The sequence below is a fragment of the Ailuropoda melanoleuca genome, chromosome 15, assembly GCF_002007445.2.
Source record: "Ailuropoda melanoleuca isolate Jingjing chromosome 15, ASM200744v2, whole genome shotgun sequence".
NCBI classification, from domain to species: Eukaryota; Metazoa; Chordata; class Mammalia; order Carnivora; family Ursidae; genus Ailuropoda; species Ailuropoda melanoleuca.
The window spans coordinates 73,511,187-73,531,650 of record NC_048232.1 but is presented as its reverse complement, the minus strand read 5'-3'; the positions used below and the strand labels follow the sequence as shown (position 1 = coordinate 73,531,650).

The 20,464-nt window shown below is 37.5% G+C and overlaps 1 protein-coding gene across 2 annotated transcripts in view; it reads left to right on the top strand.

The window, feature by feature from the left end:
- SLC41A2 (solute carrier family 41 member 2) overlaps positions 1–20,464 on the top strand; it is a 102,186-nt gene that overhangs the window by 19,508 nt on the left and 62,214 nt on the right. For both annotated transcript variants that reach the window (XM_034643826.1, XM_011220058.3), the window contains exon 3: positions 12,843–12,950. In XM_034643826.1, coding sequence (XP_034499717.1) covers positions 12,843–12,950 — 108 coding nt within the window. The remainder of the gene's footprint in view (positions 1–12,842; positions 12,951–20,464) is intronic.

The window sequence follows — 20,464 nt, the reverse complement described above, 5'->3', positions numbered from 1 at the left end:
CTGGTGATGGGTAGTAAGGAGGGCACGTATTGCATGGTGCACTGGGTGTTATACGCAACTAATGAAGCATCAAACTTTACATCGGAATCTGGGGATGTACTGTATGGTGATTAACATAATATAATAAAATAAAATTTAAAAAAAAGAAATCTTTCCATACTTTCTGGTAATTAAGATGTTCTCTTAAATTATCTTCTTAAAGTTTTGTTGTTTCACCTTTTATATTTAGATCATTGTCTCCCTGGAATAATTTTTTATAGAGAGTTTGAAGTAGGGATTGTGTTTTGTTTTGTTTTTTTCTTTCCACATGGATTTCCAGTTGTGTCTGCACTATTATATAACCAAAGTCTTTGTTTTAAATCAAGTACACATTTATGTGCAGATGTGTTTCTGGGCTCTCTGTTCTGCTCTTTTGGCGTATTATGTAGCTTGGCGTGAATACGACACTATCTTAATATCTAGTAGAGAATGTTCTCTCCATGTTCTTCCTCAAAGTGCTTTGGTTATTCTTTTCCCTTTGCACTTTCATGTACATTTTAGTATAAAAGCTTGTCAATTTCCACAAGAAAAGTTGTTGCAATCGTGATTCAGATTGCACTGAATCTACAGATAATTAGGAGGAGAATTTACTCTTTATAACGATGACTCTTTTGATACATGTACGTGGAATAGCCCTTTTCATTTATTTTGGTCGTCTTTAATTTCCCTCTCTGATGTTTTCCAGTTTCTGAACACAGGTCTTTTACATTTTTTGTTAGACTCATTCCTAGTTATTTGATACTTTTTATGCTATTGTAAATGGGATAATTCTTTAAAAAAAATCATTTTGTTTGTGTGTGTTTGTATTAACCCTGTATCTAGCAACTTTGCCAAAATCACTTACTAATATTAGTAATTTATATGTAAATTATTTTGGAAGGACTTCATCATAAGCATAATATCTGTAAATAATGACAGTATTTATTTCTTTCTAAACTTTATTTATTTATTTACTTATTTATTTACTTCGGTGCCATTCTGTACTGGGTAGGACCTCCAAAGCACTATAAAATAGAAGTGATGAAAGCAGGCTTGTCTTGTTCCAGATCTCAAAGAGAAAGCTTTCAACAGTTCCTCATGAAGTATGGGGTTTGCTATTGATTTTTGTAACATTCGTTATTATATTAAGGACGTTTCTTTTTTTAGTTTACTAAGGTTTGTGTTAAAAATCATGAATGGATGTTGAATTTTATCAAATACTTTCTATCTCTTGTTAACACTATATGATTTTTTCCCTTTATTTGTTGCTGTGTTGAATTATATTGATTAAACCAATCTTATATTTCTGGGATAAGTATAACTTGGTCATGAATTATTGTTCTTTTTATACAGTTCTGATGGATTTTGCTAATATTTTGGTAAGAATTTTGCATCTATATTCATATATAAGATTAGCCCATAATTGTCCTCATAATGTCATTAGCAGTTTTCATTAAGGTGGTACTAGTCTCATGAGTGAATTTGAAAGTGTTCTCTTTTTTCCTCCTATTCTTTGTTGAGGTTTATGTCACTATGTCATTATTTCTTCCCTAAGTATTTTGTATAATTCCCTGATGAAGGCATCTGGGCCTGCAATTTTCTGTGGGGGAATATTTTTTTATAGCTTGAGTTTCTTTAGAAGTCACAGGGCTAACCAAATTTTTCTATTTCTTTTGTATTTATTTTGGTAAGTTTTTAAAAAAATTTTTCACCCTATATTCCTAGCAGGTTGAGTAGATTCTCAGTAAATATTTGTTGAATATATGTTGAACAGTCACTGTTTATTAAAAGTTTGCTGTAGGTGCTGCCCTAAGCGCTTTACATACATGATCTGTTTTAATCCTTATAAGAAAACTATAGGGAAGGAGCTATTGTCTTTGTTTTATTTAAAACAAAACAAAACAAAACAAAACAACCCAACAACTTTGTTATTAAGTGATAGAGCTGAGGATTGGCTCTTGGTCCAAATTCAGTATCTGTCCTCTTAACCACTACACCTTATATAAATTTAATGCATGTGAAAGCTTTTGTAATCCTTTAAGGGCTACACACCTGTAATGTGAGAGTTCGGGGCCAGTTTTTTTATTTTTTATTTTATTTTCTTTAAAGATTCTATCTATTCATTTGACAGAGATAGAGACAGCCAGCGAGAGAGGGAACACAAGCAGGGGGAGCGGGAGAGGAAGAAGCAGGCTCATAGCAGAGGAGCCTGATGTGGGGCTCGATCACACAACGCCCGGGATCACGCCCTGAGCCGAAGGCAGACGCCCAACCGCTGTGCCACCCAGGCGTCCCCAGGGCCAGTTTTAAACAGCTGAGAAACTAAAGTTTGTCTTTGGTACTGTCTTAGTCTGCTTGGACTGCTATAATGAGATACTACAGGCTGGGTTCCTTAAACATTAGACACTTATTTGTCACCATTCTGGAGGCTGAGAAGTCCAAGATCAAGGTCCCAGCCTATCCTGTTCCTGGGGAGAGCTCCTTTTCTGGTTTGCAGAGTTGCCTTCTGTGTCCTCTCACACTGGAGAGAGCAAGGACTGGTGCCTCTTATACTCTTCTTATAAAGGCACCAGCCCTATCAGATTAGGGCCCTACACTATGACTTCATGTAACCTTTATCACCACCTCCTAAGCCCTATCTCCAAATACAGCCACACTGGGGGTTAGGGCTTCAGCATAGAAATTAGGAAGGTGACACAATTCAGTCCCTAACAGGTGCTGTTACATGTGCTGCCTCAGCATGATTATCAAATTCAGGATAAGGAGTCAAATGGCCATTCACGTCTTAAAGCGGTACTTTAATATGTGGCCAATGGCAAATTAGGGTAGATTGCTTGGCCGTTATCTGCTTTCTGTTTAGTAGGACATCTACTCCCTGTTTTATGTAAGACCTGCTCTAACCCTGCCTCTCTGCTTTTTACTTTTATTCTTTAATTATCAGTCAGCCTGGAATGGTCAGTTGAGGTTTGCTGAGAAAATTTGCCAACATCGCCTGTTTTGAGTGGGAGTAATAATTCAAAAATTGAGTTTTTAGATATTTCCTCACTTTACAAATGAGGAATTTGAGTGAGGCTCAGAGAGCTCCCTCAGCTAGCAAATACAAGGTAGGAATTAAAATTTAGAATTTTTACCCCAATGTTGATGCCTTTTTGTAGTAGTGGGAAATACGAATACTTAGATTATAACTAAAGTGCATGACTGAACACTTAAGTACCTTTAGAAGTAAGAAGAGTGCTATAGGAATTCTCCTGAAGTACCAAAAAGACCTATAGGGATATGGAGTGTTCTTTATACATGTTCAAGCTTACCCCAAGGAGTAAGCTTTTGTCCCGTCTAAACTGCCTTTGTGTGCTTATGCCTTACAACATCGCTTTATTCATCCTGGGCCCTAAATTAAAGAACTTAGTAAAAGAGCTTGTGAAGCACAATTATAGCACCTGGGAGATCAATGTTCAGTAAATGGTGTGATAATAACAGGTATCATTCATTGAATGTTCTTTGTCAGTGCATTGCGTGAGTTATGTCACCTGATTTTATGAGGACTCTGAGGTAGGTGGTGTTATTTCCATATGATGTTAGAGGCTTAGCTATTACGTTATTTGCCTCAGGTCACGCAACTGGCAAGTGGCTGAACTCAACCCAAGTTGGCTTTTGACTACTTACTCTACTGTCTCCTGGTTTATAGGGGCCATATCTTTGGATCACCTTCTGTGTGTCAGAACTTTTCTGTTGTAAGAAATTGAAACCCAACTAACCAGTTATTTTAAGCAATAATAATAATAATAAAGAATGCATTGTCTTTTGTAACTGGGAGGAATAGGTGTACAGCCTACCTCAGATATAACTAGATCAGGGACTACGATTATCTTCCCTCTGTCTCTCATTTCAATTTCCATTTTTTGTTGTTGTTGCCCACATTCTCTCCTATTGCGCATAGCTCCTGACGCTTGTAGGGTCATATCCCTTTTGTTTGTTTTACAAAGGGAAAGAATGAGCTATCCTCTGTTTTCAGTTTGGAAGATTCTAAGGAAGAATTCTTCAGTTGGCTTGTCTTTGGTCACATGCTTACCCCCGGGAGACCAGTGTGATTAGGGAGACGAAATAATATGATTAGCCCTGTTTGAGTTACACTTCTGTCTCGGGACAGATGGTCACTCAGATCAGCAGTTTCACTAGAAGCACAAAGAATAGGAACTTAACTGAGTTTCAAGTGAAAGGGAGTGGACATTGTTTTAAGGAAAATGGAGATGGAAAGTATGCACGGGAGGCAAGAACAGCACCTTAGGCTAGTGACTCCTCACATAGAGGACTTGGCTCCTCCATGGTCTTTTTGTTTGTCTGAGTCTGTGGTTCACCAAGTGTGCTCCCTGAAGCAGTAGCATCAGCATTATCTGGGAACTTAGATACACAAATTCTCAGACTCTGTCCCAGCTCTGCTGAATCAGAAACCTGGTATGAGGTCCAGCAAACTGTTTTTACAAGCTTTATTATTTCTGGTGATTTTGATGTGGGCTCCAGTTTGAGAACTATGAATCTGAAGTAATGTAAGTTCCTTTACCCCTTACCACTGGTAAATGGAGTTGGGTGGGATAGTTAGGCCACATAGTGTTTGGTCCCACTTAAGTAGGACCCAGTCCAAAAAACCAGCCTATTGTCTTACATTGAGCAAACATTCAGTAATTCCTTGTTCCATGAATGCATGAAATAAAATAAACCCTACTTTGTTACACATATTCCTGAATTTTGGTAATCAGACTTTGAGTTTTATTTTTTTTTATTTTTTTTTATTTTTTTAAAGATTTTATTTATTTATTTGACAGAGATAGAGACAGCCAGCGAGAGAGGGAACACAAGCAGGGGGAGTGGGAGAGGAAGAAGCAGGCTCATAACAGAGGAGCCTGATGTGGGGCTCGATCCCACAACGCCGGGATCACGCCCTGAGCCGAAGGCAGACGCTTAACCGCTGTGCCACCCAGGCGCCCCAAGACTTTGAGTTTTAAATCATAGGATTCAGAATTGGAAATATCCTAGTCCAAGCTTTTTGTCTTTTCTTCCCTCACTAAAAATAAACAAATCGTTTTAAATGAGTTGCCCAAGAATGTACGATGGCAGAGCCCTGTCTTGTGGGTGAATCCTGTTTTCTGTGTAACATGCTGTATGCATATCTTGGATTATCCATAGACTTAATCTATTATAAGATTCTGTGAAACGAGATTACTGTCAGCTACCTATCCATCTAAAAAAAATGTAAGTAAACTGAGCTAATACCTTTGAAACTTCCAGTAATTCCTAGGTAAATTTATACTGAACATTAAAATATTTTTGAAAGCTGATGTCTGCCAAATCCTGATCCCTATCATGTTTTACGAGGACAGTACTGTTACAATGTTGAAAATATTCCTTTGAAATAGAGGATAGTATAGCGCTCAAATTTACCTTTGTTTATTACTATACTGCTGTGTGTGTTTTGGAATTCAGATCTACTGATGCAATACCTAAGCTGTATTTCTAACCATGGAAGTCTGAGTTAGGGCTATTTTTCTGATATGGAAAGTAGAGCGGTCAGAGTGAAAACAGATACTTTGTTGAAGTTTTGTGGACAAAATACCAGTGTTTTAAAAGTGCAAAGAGAAGGTAAGAGGGCAGTATCAATGTTAGACTAATTTTTGTCATCAGTTTCTCAATTCACAAAGCTAGGAAGGCATCAGCATGTTTGTCTCCTTATAAAGCATAGCTATCATTTTAGAGTTTGTATTAAAGAGAAAATCTCTTTTAACATAGCTGTGATTCCGGGAAGGCACTAGAACGCCCTCTGACGTAATGGTTCTGGTTTTTATTTAAAAAATAACACGTGCACTTTGACTTCTGGGAAGCTGTAGTAAGTGTATGTTTACCAATCCTGCCCATTAAGTACAACAACAAAACAAAACAAAACCCTGGAAACTTTATATAAAATAAACGTAAGACTCTGAAAGATGGGAAGAAAAAAGCAGTCTGGCTAGGCCCTTTTTGCTTCCGGTATCCCAGATTTGGAGCTAAAGAAGCCAGCAACCTGGGAATACCAACAGGTGCAAGCAACGAGAAGGAAAGCCTGCTCTCTCCAGCTGGAGGACTAGGAGAGGGGCCATCTAGCGAGACAGAAACCTTGTAGACAAGAATTGTTCTACTCTAGCCAGCCATGACTGAAAAGACCGTGGTCTCACCCACACACCCAGAGCAGCAAAAGCTCAGTTTGGGGCTCTAAATGAACAACATGGATGTATGTGGAAGGCATTATGCTAAGTAAAATATGCCGGATGGAGAAAGACAAATATTGCATGGTATCACTTATATGTGGAATCTAAAAAAAAAAAAAAAAATCAAACTCCTAGAAAGAGAGTAAAAAAGTACTTGCTGGAGGATGGGGGAAATGGGGAGAGGTTGGTTAAAAGGTACAAACTTTCAGTTATAAGATGACTAAGTTCTGAGGATTTAGTGTATAGCATGGTGACTATAGTTAATAATACTGCACTGTATAATTGATAATTGCTAAATGAGACCGTAGGTCTTAAGCATTTTCACCAAACAGAGAAAAAGGTAACAATGTGAATTAATGGATATGTGAATTAACTCAATGGTGGGACTCCTTTCACAATGTGTGTGTATATCAAATCATCATGTTTTTTCAGTTATACCTCAATAAATCTGGGGAGGAAGAGGCAGTAGTGAGGTACCCCAACACTGCAGCCAGGGTGATATCAGAGAAGGGCATGTAGGGTGCCAGGATTCTCATTTTTGTTGGCTAATAATGAGAGCCCCTGATAGAACTGAAAGGAGAAATAGAAAAATCCACAGTAATAGAGTCTTCAGCACCCTTCTCTCAACAATTGATAGAACAAATAGAAAACCAGGAAGGATATAGAAGCACTCAACAACACCATCAGCCAAACAAGACCTAATTGACATTTACAGAACACTCCCCACCCCCACCAAACAGCAGCATACGCGTCCTCTTCAAACTGTCATAGATCATATACCAAGGTAGACCATATCCTGGGCCGTAAACCAACCCTCAAGTTTAAAGTACTGGAATCATTCCGAGTATGTTCTCCAATTACAATGTCATCAAACTAGAAATCAGTAACAGAAAGAAAACAAAAATTTCCAAATACCTGGAAACTAAACAACGTATGTTTAGATAATGCATGTTCAAAGGGGGAAGTCTCAGAAAAGTCAAAAAACATTGAACTGAATGAAAATGAAAATGTAACATGAAAATTTGTGAGTCACAGGAAAAGCAATTTTTAGAATTAAATGCATATGTTAGAATGAGGGAAAAAACCTAACAATCGAGGCTCTCATCTCAAACTCAGAAAAAGATGAACAAAATAAACCCAAGCAAGCAGAAGAAAGGATAATAAAGATAAAAGCAAAAATTTCAATGAAATTGAAAGCAGGACAACAGTAGAGAAAACTGATAAAACAAATAGTTGGTTCTTGGAAAAGATCAGTAAACTGACAATCTGTAGCAAATACTGCCAAAAAAAAAAAAAAGACATAAATAAGCAATATCTGGGTGAAATTGGGGATATCACTATAGATCCTGTAGGAATTGAAAGAACAATACAGGAATACAGCAGACAGCTCTGCACACATACATTTTACAACTTACACAAAGAGGACTGCGTCCTTGAAGAACAGAGCTACCACAAGGAACCCAAAATGAAATAGATCATTTGAATAGCTCTGTACCCACTAAGGAAATTGAATGTGTAATTTAAAAAACTCCTAAAAAAGAAATCTTTAGACCCAGATAATTTCACCTGAAAATTCCATTGAATGTTTTAAGCAGAATTAATACTAATTCTACATAAGCTCATTTGGAAAATCGAAGAGGAGAGAACAATTTTCAATTCATTTAAAGAAGCTAGTATTACCCAGATACCAAAACCAGAGACAATGCAATTTTCTTTAAAGCTGCAGATTAATCTGTGTATAGACAAAAAAAAAATCCTTAATAAAACACTGGCTAACAAAATTCAGCAATATAGAAAATGAATTTATACATCATGAGCAAGTGAAGGAAGCAAGTCTGGCTCGATATTTGGAAATTAATGTAATTTACCATATTAACAGGCTAAAGAAGAAAATCACATGATAATATCAACTGATGCAGAAAAAGCATTTGACAAAATTCAACACTCATTCATGATTTAAAAAAAAAAACCTCTCAGATAATTAGGAATAGAGTGGAATTTCCTCAACATTGTACTTAAATGGTGAAATATGATATGTCTTTTCCCTAAGACCAGGTACAAGGCAAGGATGTCTGCACTCATTACCTTTATTGAACACAGCGTAATAAGGCAAGGGGGAAAAAAGGCATACAGATTGGAAAGGAAAAACTAAAACTGTTGCTGTTTGGAGATGATGTGATTGCCTACTTTGAAAACCCCAAGAAATCTACAAAGAACTGGCCCATGAATTCACCAAGGTCATAGGATACACAATACATACAAAAAAAAAAAATAAGTTCTATTTCTGTGCACTACAATGAATAAGTAGACATTGAAATTAAAGGTACAATAACATTTTTCAAAAAATAAATACCTATATATAAATCTAACAAAATATGTACAGGACTTGTATGCTGAAAGCTATAAAACCCTGATGAAAGTTACTGAAGATGATCTAAATAAATAGAGAGTCATGCCATATTCGTGGCTTAGAAGACTCAACATAATGAAGATGTCAGTTTTCCCCAAACTGATATATGTGTGTTTAACAGAACTTTTTAAACTCCAGATTTTTTGTAGATAATATTCTAAAATTAAATGCAAAGGAAAAGAGAATAGCTTTAACAGGTTTGAAAAATAAAAATAAAGGGGGAAGGATCAGTCTCTACCTGATGTCAAGCTGATTAACATGGCTGCAGTAGTCAAGACTGTGGTATTGGTGGAGGGGTAGACGTGTAGATCAGTGCAGCTGAATAGACAGCTCAGAGATGGACCCACACAAATATATTCAGCTCATTTTTGAGACAAGTGCAATGGAGAAAAAAATAGCCCTTTTAGCCAATGGTGCTGAAGCAATTAGACATCTATAGCTCAACCTAAGTCTTTCTAGAAAAATAAACTCAAAAAAAAAAAAGAAAAACTCAACATCACACATTTAAATATGAAATGTAAAACTATAAAATGTTTAGAAAAATATAGGAGAAAATTCTCAGGATCTAGGGCTAGGCAAAGATTTCTTAGACTTGACACCAAAAGCAGGATCCATAAAAGGAAAAATGGATAAATTGGACTTCATCAAATAAAATTTTTGTTCTGTGAATGACCTTGTTAAAAGGATAAAAAGCCAAGCTGCAGAGTGGAAGAAAATATTTACAAAGCCACATACCTGACAAAAAACTAGAATCTATAAAGGACTCTCAAAACTCAACAGTTAAAATTAGAAAATTGGCAAAAGCCATAGAGACATTTCACCAAAGAGTGTGGACAGATGGCAAATAAACGTGAGATGGTTAATATCTTTAGCCATTAGAGAAATGCAGATGAAAATCACTATGAGATACCACTACACACCTGTCAGAATGGCTATAATAAAAATAGTAAAACTATGAAATGCTGTTAAGCATGTAGAGAAGTGGTATCACTCATACATTGCTGATGGGAATGTAAAACAGAACAGGCACTCTGGAAAACACCTTGACAGTTTTTTTTTTTAAAGATTTTATTTTATTTATTTATTTTAGAGAGAGCGTGTGGATGTGTGAGTTGGGGAAGAGGCAGAGGGGGAGGGACAGGCAGACTCCTTGTTGAGCGCAGGGCCTGATGGCAGGGAGTGGGGGGAGTCCGTGTCAGGACCCTGGGATCATGACCTGAGCTGAAACCAAGAGTCTGACGCTTAACCAACTGAGCCACCTAGGCGCCCCATGACAGCTTCTTTTTTTTTTTTTTTTTTTTTAAANTTTTAAAGATTTTATTTATTTATTTGACAGAGAGAGACAGCCAGCGAGAGGGGGAACACAAGCAGGGGGAGTGGGAGAGGAAGAAGCAGGCTCTCAGCAGAGGAGCCTGATAAGGGGCTCAATCCCAGAACGCTGGGATCACGCCCTGAGCCCAAGGCAGACGTTTAATGACTGCACCACCCAGGCGCCCCCCCATGACAGCTTCTTAAAAACAAACAAACACACAAACAAAAACTAAAACTAAATGTTAACTNAGGCAGACGTTTAATGACTGCACCACCCAGGCGCCCCCCCATGACAGCTTCTTAAAAACAAACAAACACACAAACAAAAACTAAAACTAAATGTTAACTATCATATAACCTAGCAATTGCCTTCCTGGGCACTTATGCCAGAGAATGAAGACTTATGTTCACACAGATCCTGTGTATGAATGTTTAGAGCTGCTTCATTCACAGTAGCCAAGAACTGGATACAACCCAGGTAACCTCCGACAGTTGAATGGTTAAATAAACTTCAGTACATCACACAAGTCACACAGTAAAAGTAGTAAGAGTCAGAACCCGAACGTAGGTAATCTGAGCCCGAAGCCCTTTTCTTTGAAGTACTGTACTGCTGTTCACGACTCTCAAATATCCCAAATGCTGTCTCTGGACACTCCAGGGCTGCTGTGGGGTTTTAAAAAAAATTTGAAGGAAGCACAGTGATATTTCCTGGGCACTCTACAGACTCAAGGTGGTTCAACACTTTCACATTGCATCACACATTTCTTTTGATGACTAGATTTTCAGTGGTGCTGGGGAAAAAAAGCAAGTGTCACACGAAAACCAATATAGACAAGAAATGAAGGTGGCAGTGTCCAGTTCCAAGGTTTGAGAAGCTGTGCAGTGACCAACAGGTACACACACCCCATTAATAAATAATTATGGTGATACAACATAAAATATTTTTTTCAATGTATTTGTATTATTTCTACAAATGGCTACTGAATTGTTAGGTAATAAGTACTTGTTAAATTGTTTGGACCAACTACTTAATAGGACTTTTAGGTGTTTCTTTTGGCCTAGGGGGTGTCATGAAAACTGAGAAAGTTTGGGAATTTCTAGAAGCACACCTCTGCAGATGTAGGGGAAAGAATATAGAATTTATTTGGCATGAGATAGGAAATCAATAATGGAGAGTTCTTATTATAGCAAAGCTGAGGTGTTAGTCACTTCACAGTAATTCTCATGGGAGTATGATTTGAATTGAACTTGGAAAGGATGGGAGTAACTAAAAGGAGTTCATCCCAACAGATCCAAAGTGTAATGACGCGTAGAAGCTAGACTGATAGGGATATTTGGATATTCTCATGTTTCTAAAATTAAGTGTCTTAAAATGTTGACCTAGGTAAAATGTATTCCTGAATTCCTGAGTTGTTAAAAATGATACTATCTCATAGGTTTTTTGTGAAGCTTAAATGAGTAAACCTAAAGAAAACAGTACCTGGCACATACCAAGCAACCAGTGGATGTTGAATATTGTTAATATTCGTTAGTATTATTATCTTTTTCATCATCATCATCATTATCACCACCACCACTCTCATCTCTGAAGGAGGCATATCCCACTAGCACAGCAGAATTATTAACCCATCATAAAACATGGCCAAAATTATTTGTTAGTTTTTTGGCAGGTTAGGAAATCTGGGATCAACTGCCCCCCACCCCGGCCTTTTTAAAGGCTCATCCTTAACTGGCTTGAACCCTGGAAGGATTCGCTTGCAAATCCTTTGAACCAGGATATTACCAAAGACTGATCTGATAAACATTTCCTAACCTCTTTAGGTCCTAGTTCTATACCTGTTTGGAACAACCTCTAGGGCAACTTTGGGGACAAATTGTATTTTTCTTTCATTTATCTGATGGGTTTAAGTTTTACTTCTCTCACCTGTCTTGGTATAAATGACAAGGCAGCGTTCCTGGTATTTATTGGCACAAAACAATATGTTAGTCCATAAAGTCTCTTACTGGGACAGTCACCTCTTAATGGCATTAGTAAAGTAGCAGATTGTGTTAGTAAGTGACTTGTGTGTTTTTTTCACTTTATAAAGTACTTTAACATGTTATTTTCATTATCGTGGTATTTTCCCAAGGGCTAGACATGGCAGACAGTATCTTCATTTCATGGAGGAAGAAATGGAGGTCCGAAAGACACCTGACTCATCCAGGATTATGCAGCTAGGTTATGACAGATCCATGACTAGAATCACAAACTTTCTAATTTCAATTTAGTGCTTTTTTAAAAATGATCCTGTGTACTGCAGTCTCTTGCCTCATACCCTAAATATGGGGACCAGAGCATGGGATGACTCAGAACTCCCGAGGTCCATTCCTTGGTCCCATCTTCTGGCCTTGGGAAAATCGTTTAACTTCTCTGGATCTTTATTTCTTCATCTGCGAAATTAAATAATAATATTACTGTAATTTTTCTGAGGGGTTGTTGTAATTAGTGTTGGAACCAAGATTCAAATCCAGATGGTCTTGTTCTTGAGTCTGTGCTCTTAACTACTAGTTACACTGACTCCTGTCCTCATTAAGGGATAAAGTAAAATTTAACGGTATCAGAGTTGTGTAGCAAGCTAGAGGTATTTGGGGATATAGTGACTGTATCAGCTATCACTTCCAATTTAACTCAATCTTCTAAAGCAATTCAAGGCTTCAGAGCTCTAGACAGTAGGGTTAAGCTTAATGTTCACTGCATACATGATCGGTCTTGTCATTCAAAATGTAGATACAACATTGGAAAAGAAGGCTGAGATTTTTAGAAATGTGTTTTTTCTAAACTTTTTAAAAGAGTGTCAGAAAATTCTGTTTTGTTTTTCTCCTTACAGCACTGGGAGGTGTTTAAAAAGGTAACAGAAGTTTTCATTTTAGTTCCTGCACTTCTTGGTCTCAAAGGGAACTTGGAAATGACCTTGGCATCCAGATTATCCACTGCAGTAAGTTTTTTCCTACCTCTAAGTATATAGATTACGTATACTGTTTCTTTCTGGGAAGGAGAATTTATTATTAGGAAAGTTTTTTTCCTCTCTCTGACAAATTTCTGGACCTCAGGGTTATGCTAAGTAGTTATGCCTGATAATATACCCCTAAAGTTCTCTACCTTAGCTAATTTGTGAATTATGGGCTCTCCTTTATCCTGAGAAGTAGGATACTTGCTTCATTTTGCTCCAGGGCATTCTGGCAATTATCATCAGTGCTTAAGACCTGGGACAAGTTAGATACTGAGATTCTTTGTGGTTAAATGGTTGGTTGATTGGTATTTAAACCTTTTGTGGTTATAAAAATAATACATGCTTACTGTAAAAACTGAAGAAAAGGGGATAATTATATAGAAGAAAATTTAAAACCACTCCAAATTCTTCACCTAGACATAATCATATATTAATATTTTGGTATAGATCCTTCTGTACTTGGATATCTGTCTGTACTTGGATATCTATACTATATTATACGTAGTTAGGCATAATATAGACTAGATGCATACTGTATATTTTTAAAAAGATCAAGAATCATATATATTCTCTCTTAAAATCTGTGATACCCATTTGAAGATATACCATGATCATCTTTCTATATCAATAAATATAGACCTATGTCATTATTTTTATTGGCTATGTACTTTTCCCTTCTATAGCTCTCCTACAGTTTAGTCCATCATCTATTATTGGATATATAGGCTCTTTCTAATGTTTTGCTATTATAAACAATGTTATAATGAATACTTTTATACATACAGTTTTGCATTCTTTTATTTCTTTTGGGCATATTCTGAGATTGTAACTAAAGTGTTTAGAAAAAAATGCATTCTTCTAAGGCTTTAGCTACATATGTTAAATTGTCATCCAGAAAGTTTAAACATTTTTTTTAAAATGTTGCCAGTAACAGGGTTCTGAGTTATTTTTAGAAGCCCAAAAGACATCATTCTCTCACTGTAACATCTGTTGGGGGTTCACCATTGTGCAACCAAATCATGTTGGTTAAAATCACGTTGCTAGTGGGGTTCACTTCAATGAACCATCTACCATTTAATGTTAAATTAAGCTATCGTTATTACTAATTGTAGTACCCTTAGTATATGAAGTTAGGGGGTTTTTTTGTTTGCTTAAAGATGCTACAGTGACTGAGATAACACCTTACGCCAGTTAGAATGGCAAAAATAGAGAAGGCAACAAACAACAATTGTTGGAGAGGATGTGGAGAAAGGGGATCCCTCCTACATTGTTGGTGGGAATGCAAGTTGGTACAGCCACTCTGGAAAACAGTGTGGAGGTCCCTTAAAAAGTTAAAAATTGAGCTACACTATGATCCAGTCATCGCACTACTGGGTGTTTACCCCAAAGATACAGACGTAGTGAAGAGAAGGGCCATATGCACCCCAACGTTCATAGCAGCATTGTCCACAATAGCTAAATCATGGAAGGAGCCGAGATGCCCTTCAACAGATGACTGGATTAAGAAGTTGTGGTCCATATATACAATGGAATATTACTCAGCTATCAGAAGGAACGAATTCTCAACATTTGCTGCAACATGGACGGCACTGGAGGAGATAATGCTAAGTGAAATAAGTCAAGCAGAGAAAGACAACTATCATATGATTTCTCTCATCTATGGAACATAAGAACTAGGATGATCGGTAGGGGAAGAAAGGGATAAAGAAAGGGGGGGTAATCAGAAGGGGGAATGAAGCATGAGAGACTATGGACTCTGAGAAGCAAACTGAGGGCCTCAGAGGGGAGGGGGTTGGGGGAATGGGATAGACCGGTGATGGGTAGTAAGGAGGGCACGTATCGCATGGTGCACTGGGTGTTATACGCAGCTAATGAATCATTGAACTTTACATCGGAAACCGGGGATGTACTGTATGCTAACATAATATAATTAAAAATCATTAAAAAAAAAATTAAGTCAGCTGATTGGCAACCTTAAAAAAAATAAAATAAAATAAAATTTTAGTATCTTGTTCACCATGGGGGGAAAAAATAAAATTAGATTATCTTCAAAAAAAAAAAAAAAGATGCCATAGTGAATGAGCCCATCTATGAAGTAGGGGGGAAATTTGCATATCTAAAGGTAACCAGGAAGCTGAACAACTGTGTTGGTGATAGAATACAGATGGAAATTCCTTACTTTTTTGCATCTTGGAAGCCAGTTACATTACTCCATCATTAAACTTTTAGATCCAAGGTTTAAAGACAGTTTTCTCAAGCGATCATGTGAAGCCATTAAGTACGTGTAAAAATATTTTTTAAAATGTGTTGGAACAGCAGTCTTAGACTTATCTGAAAATATTTAGAAAGCATCATCCAGCAATGTACAAAACTTCAGTTTATGGAATTACTTCAATGAAATTGCATCGTCACCATCAACCAAATCTTCAAATCTAAGAATTAAAGAGGAAATATCTTTCATCAGTTATTGTATGAGAGGAAAGAAAGTCCAGTAATTTGGTAACACCATCGTTCTTAGAAGTATCTAAATTGGCAAAACTAGCCCAAACCAATCTTGATTCTCTAATGACTTCGTTATAAAGTGGGCATCTATATAGTATTACATATAGGAAGTATAGTGACCAAAGGATCGACCTAGTAGCTCTCAGTGCTAAGAAATGATTTCTAAAAAATGTAATACCTCGGGGCGCCTGGGTGGCACAGCGGTTAAGCGTCTGCCTTCGGCTCAGGGCGTGGTCCCGGCGTTATGGGATCGAGTCCCACATCAGGCTCCTCTGCTATGAGCCTGCTTCTTCCTCTCCCACTCCCCCTGCTTGTGTTCCCTCTCTCTCTGGCTGTCTCTATCTCTGTCAAATAAATAAAAATGTTTAAAAAAAATAAATAAAAATAAAATAAAAAATGTAATACCGCGATGGTAATATAACTTTTAAAATTTGGTTAAATTTCACATTCTAGTGAAATTATACACATGTGTTCCATGTGCCATCTTTTTTTCCCAGTGATCTACATTTGCATTATGCTTTAAGAACTGGTGGGTCAGCCAGGTAAAACTTGATCCAAGGGGTTTATGGCCAGAGAGGGGAATAAAGAAGAGGTCTTGAAAAACAAAACTGGCAACATTTAAAGGAAAAGGAAGTTATTGGAATGAAAGTTAAAAGGTAGCTTTAGTTTCATTTTGTTGGAGAGTGAACTTTGTTCTGATAAATATAGTTAAGCATACAAGCTTTTAAGCAACTTGGTAACTCTGCCCGGAAAACTGATATTTTGGCTAGCCTATCTCAAAATATTTCTAAAAGCAACAGTCTTGAGCATTCTCCAGTATTTGTTTAGATTCAAGCAAGAGATGGAACATGCCACGCCATTTGGAAATAGGCTCTGCTGTAGGGAAGCCGGTTAAAAAGGGGCATGGTACAAATTAATTTAACTTGGTTGTATTACCATCAATACTGAATAAAGATGAATTTAATGTTAATCTTTTAATTTGAACTTTATTTGTTGTGGCATTTATATTTTATGTTAGACCTTCCCATCAAATGTCTGGTTACATTTATTTGTTCATATTTAAGAAAGGGGAACTCCAAAGCCGATTAGAAGCAAAGCCCATGGGAGTGGTTGATCAACAAGCATCTTCACTACAGAGTGAGCTAGCTGGGCCTTTCTTTGGGGTGGTAGAGGTGGAGTTGATATCTTCCATAGATCAAGAATTTTGTCACTGATTATAAGATATTTGAGTCATAAACTGAAGAAATTACTTAGTTCTCTAAGCAATGAAGACACCATAAACTAAGTGAATATATTATGTTATCATAGCTTGAGCCCATGAGTTACGACTTTTCTGTTTACTAATTTGTTTACTTTTATTTTTTCAGGTTATTTAGCATAGGCACAGCTCAGTCAATGTCAAGGGCCGGAGGCAGGACTGCTGTTGATATGTTAGATCAATGATTCTGGAGGTGTGGTCTCTGATAAACATGACTTGTTAGAAATGCAGATTCTCAGCCCCACCCCAAAGCTACTGAATCAGAAACTGGGGGTGTGGCTCAGCTATCTGTATTTTAACCAGAGATTCTGATATACGTCAAAGTTTGAGAACCACTGTGTTAAATGAACAACATGGAGGCCAATGGGGCTGGGACCAAGTGAGAGAAAGGGAAGGTAACAGGGCATGAGATCACCTTGTGGGTCATTGTAGGGACTTTGCTTGTTGTGGGAAATGAAAAGCCATTGGAAGGTTTTGAAAAGAGGAGTGCTGTGATCCGATAGATATTTTTAAGATTATTTTGACTATTGTGTTGAGACAGAGATATAGAGGGCCAAAACTAAAGCAGAGAGACAAGTTAAAAGTCTGTTGCGATAGTATAGGCTAGAGGTGATGCTGGCTTGGGCCACGGTTGTAGCAGTGATGTAGTGAGGTATAGTTGGAGTCCAGAACTAATTTTCAGAGAGAGATGACAGGATTGGCTGATGGATTAGCTGAAATTAAATACTGGGTAGTAGTCACTTAAAATTTCTCAGGATTTGAGAGGGGTAAAAGTAAACAAATTAATAGATGGAAAAGTAGTAACTCATGGCATCAAGCTATGATAACATACTATATTCATCTAGTTTATATTTTCATTGCTTAGACAATTTGATCTCAAGTTTGCTAGGTGGAGAACTACCATTCTTACAGAGTGCTAGAGAATCTTTGCCAGCTATATTCCAATTCTGATACTCTATCAACTATTAAAGCAACTCTAGGTTAAAGATTTTTTCTTCCTCCTCCTTCTCTTCTCTTCTTTTTTCTTCCTCCTCCTCTTCCTCCTCTTTTTCTTCTTCTTCTTTTTAGAAGAGGGGAGAGAGAGAGGAGCAGAGAGGCGGGGAGGAGCAGAGGGAGAGAGAGAATCTCAAGCAGATTCCTGCTGCGTGCAGAGCCTGACTTGGGGCTCCATCCCACGATCTCGAGATCATGACCTGAGCTGAAATCATGAGTTGGATGCTTAACTACCGACTGAGCCACCCAGGCACCCCCTAGGTTAAAGACTTCTTAATAGCAAAGTCCCCAGAGCCTCACCTTCAATGGATTCTTCACTGACTGTTCTCTACTTGAAATTTTTTTTTTTTAAAGATTTTATTTATTTATTCGACAGAGATAGAGACAGCCAGCGAGAAAGGAAACACAAGCAGGGGGAGTGGGAGAGGAAGAAGCAGGCTCATAGTGGAGGAGCCTGATGTGGGGCTCGATCCCAGAATGCTGGGATCACGCCCTGAGCCGAAGGNCTCTTCACTGACTGTTCTCTACTTGAAATTTTTTTTTTTTTAAAGATTTTATTTATTTATTCGACAGAGATAGAGACAGCCAGCGAGAAAGGAAACACAAGCAGGGGGAGTGGGAGAGGAAGAAGCAGGCTCATAGTGGAGGAGCCTGATGTGGGGCTCGATCCCAGAATGCTGGGATCACGCCCTGAGCCGAAGGCAGACGCTTAACCGCTGTGCCACCCAGGCGCCCCTCTACTTGAAATTTTTTATTAACCTTGATGTTGAGGCCCCACACTATCTTCCTTCCATGTGTTTCATGACTTCCTCTTAGTCTACTTTCTTGGTTTCTTTTTCTTTATCTTGATCTGAGGTTTTCCTGAAGAATTAGTACCTTGTTTCATGTTCTCTGTCAATAATTTCGCGTAGTCCACCACTGCTTGCACATTGCTAATTGCTAACTCTTGGACCTGCATCTCCATTCTCCTTCCTGACCTCCAGAGCTGAATTTTCAATTGTCTACGCCACTCAGTACATTCAAAACAATTCATTACTTTCCCTTTACCTGTGCTTTCTATATTTCTTACCAATCATNATCTTGATCTGAGGTTTTCCTGAAGAATTAGTACCTTGTTTCATGTTCTCTGTCAGTAATTTCACGTAGTCCACCACTGCTTGCACATTGCTAATTGCTAACTCTTGGACCTGCATCTCCATTCTCCTTCCTGACCTCCAGAGCTGAATTTTCAATTGTCTACGCCACTCAGTACATTCAAAACAATTCATTACTTTCCCTTTACCTGTGCTTTCTATATTTCTTACCAATCATTCCCTCCCTTCTATCCAGTTAATGTCTAGGCTGTCAGTTCAACCTATGAAATCCCTCTCCCCTTCCTCTTATGCCCCACCTGCCACTAAAGTACGGTCCTGGGATCGAGTTCTACGTCGGGCTCCCTGCTCAGTGAGAGGTCTGGTTCTCTCTCTCTCCCCCTACACCTCTCCACCTGCTGTGCTCTCCCTCTGTCAAATAAATAAATAAAATCTTTTTTAAAAAACCCTTGTTATTCTATAAAGGTAAAGGTTAAATGTTCTCAGATAAAAAGATATTTCAGTAAAAAGGTTTCCTACTTTAACAAGGGAGATTGAATAATGTTGACTTCAAATCAACTTTATCTTGCCCTCTTACTTGAGTCAAAATTTATCTCTAAATTATAATGATTAACTTGAAAATTTTTTTCCTGGATTTTAATCTTTTCGACAGTAGATATATATTATGGTAGGTAATTGTTGTGGATATATAATAGTAGTATATAATTAGAAAATAATCCAACTACAGTGATTCTATAAATTGTTGGGTTTAAGTTCTATTATCTGAAGTCTAAAATTTTCTCCTTCTGGATGCTAGATATGAAAGAGGCAAAAATGGCATCCACTGTCCTGAAGACAACATATTTTTAAAGCCTATAAATCTATTTTCCAATAGGAAATTGCCTAGCACGATTTGAGTAGCACTTCTCCACTTCAGACAAAACTGATTTCTGTTGCCTCAAACATCTTCTCAGAGAACTCTTAATTCTCTGAAATTATCATTCTACATTTATTTATTTATTTATTTATTTATTTATTTATTTATTTGACAGAGAGAGAGAGACAGCCAGCGAGAGAGGGAACACAAGCAGGGGGAGTGGGAGAGGAAGAAGCAGGCTCACAGCGGAGGAGCCTGATGTGGGGCTCGATCCCAGAACGCTGGGATCACGCCCTGAGCCGAAGGCAAGATGCTTAACGACTGAGCCACCCAGGCACCCCATCATTCTATCTTTTTAATTCTAAATCCAAAAAATATTTTCAAACCCTTACAATACGCCAAGTGCTATTGTATACTAGGGAATCAGCAATAAATAAATCAGATAATGTTCTTGCCTTTATTGAGCTTACATTCCAATAGAGGAATGTGAAAAAGTGGGCAAAACCTTTCCCTAATAATTTTAAGTTAGACTTCCAGCTCAGATTGTAAAACTTCTAAAATACAGAACAATTAAACCCCAAATAATGATTTTAATAACTACAGCATAATTTTGATGTAGTTACAATCTCAATATTGTTTCCTGAATTTGGCATAATTCTAAATTTTACAAGTAAGTTCTTGTCTGATTGTTAGATACAAATGAAAGAATATTTCTCTTAGTTCTTAATTTTAGAGTATGTTTCTCTTTTTTTAATTTTATTTATTCATTCGACAGAGAGAGAGAGATAGCGAGAGAGGG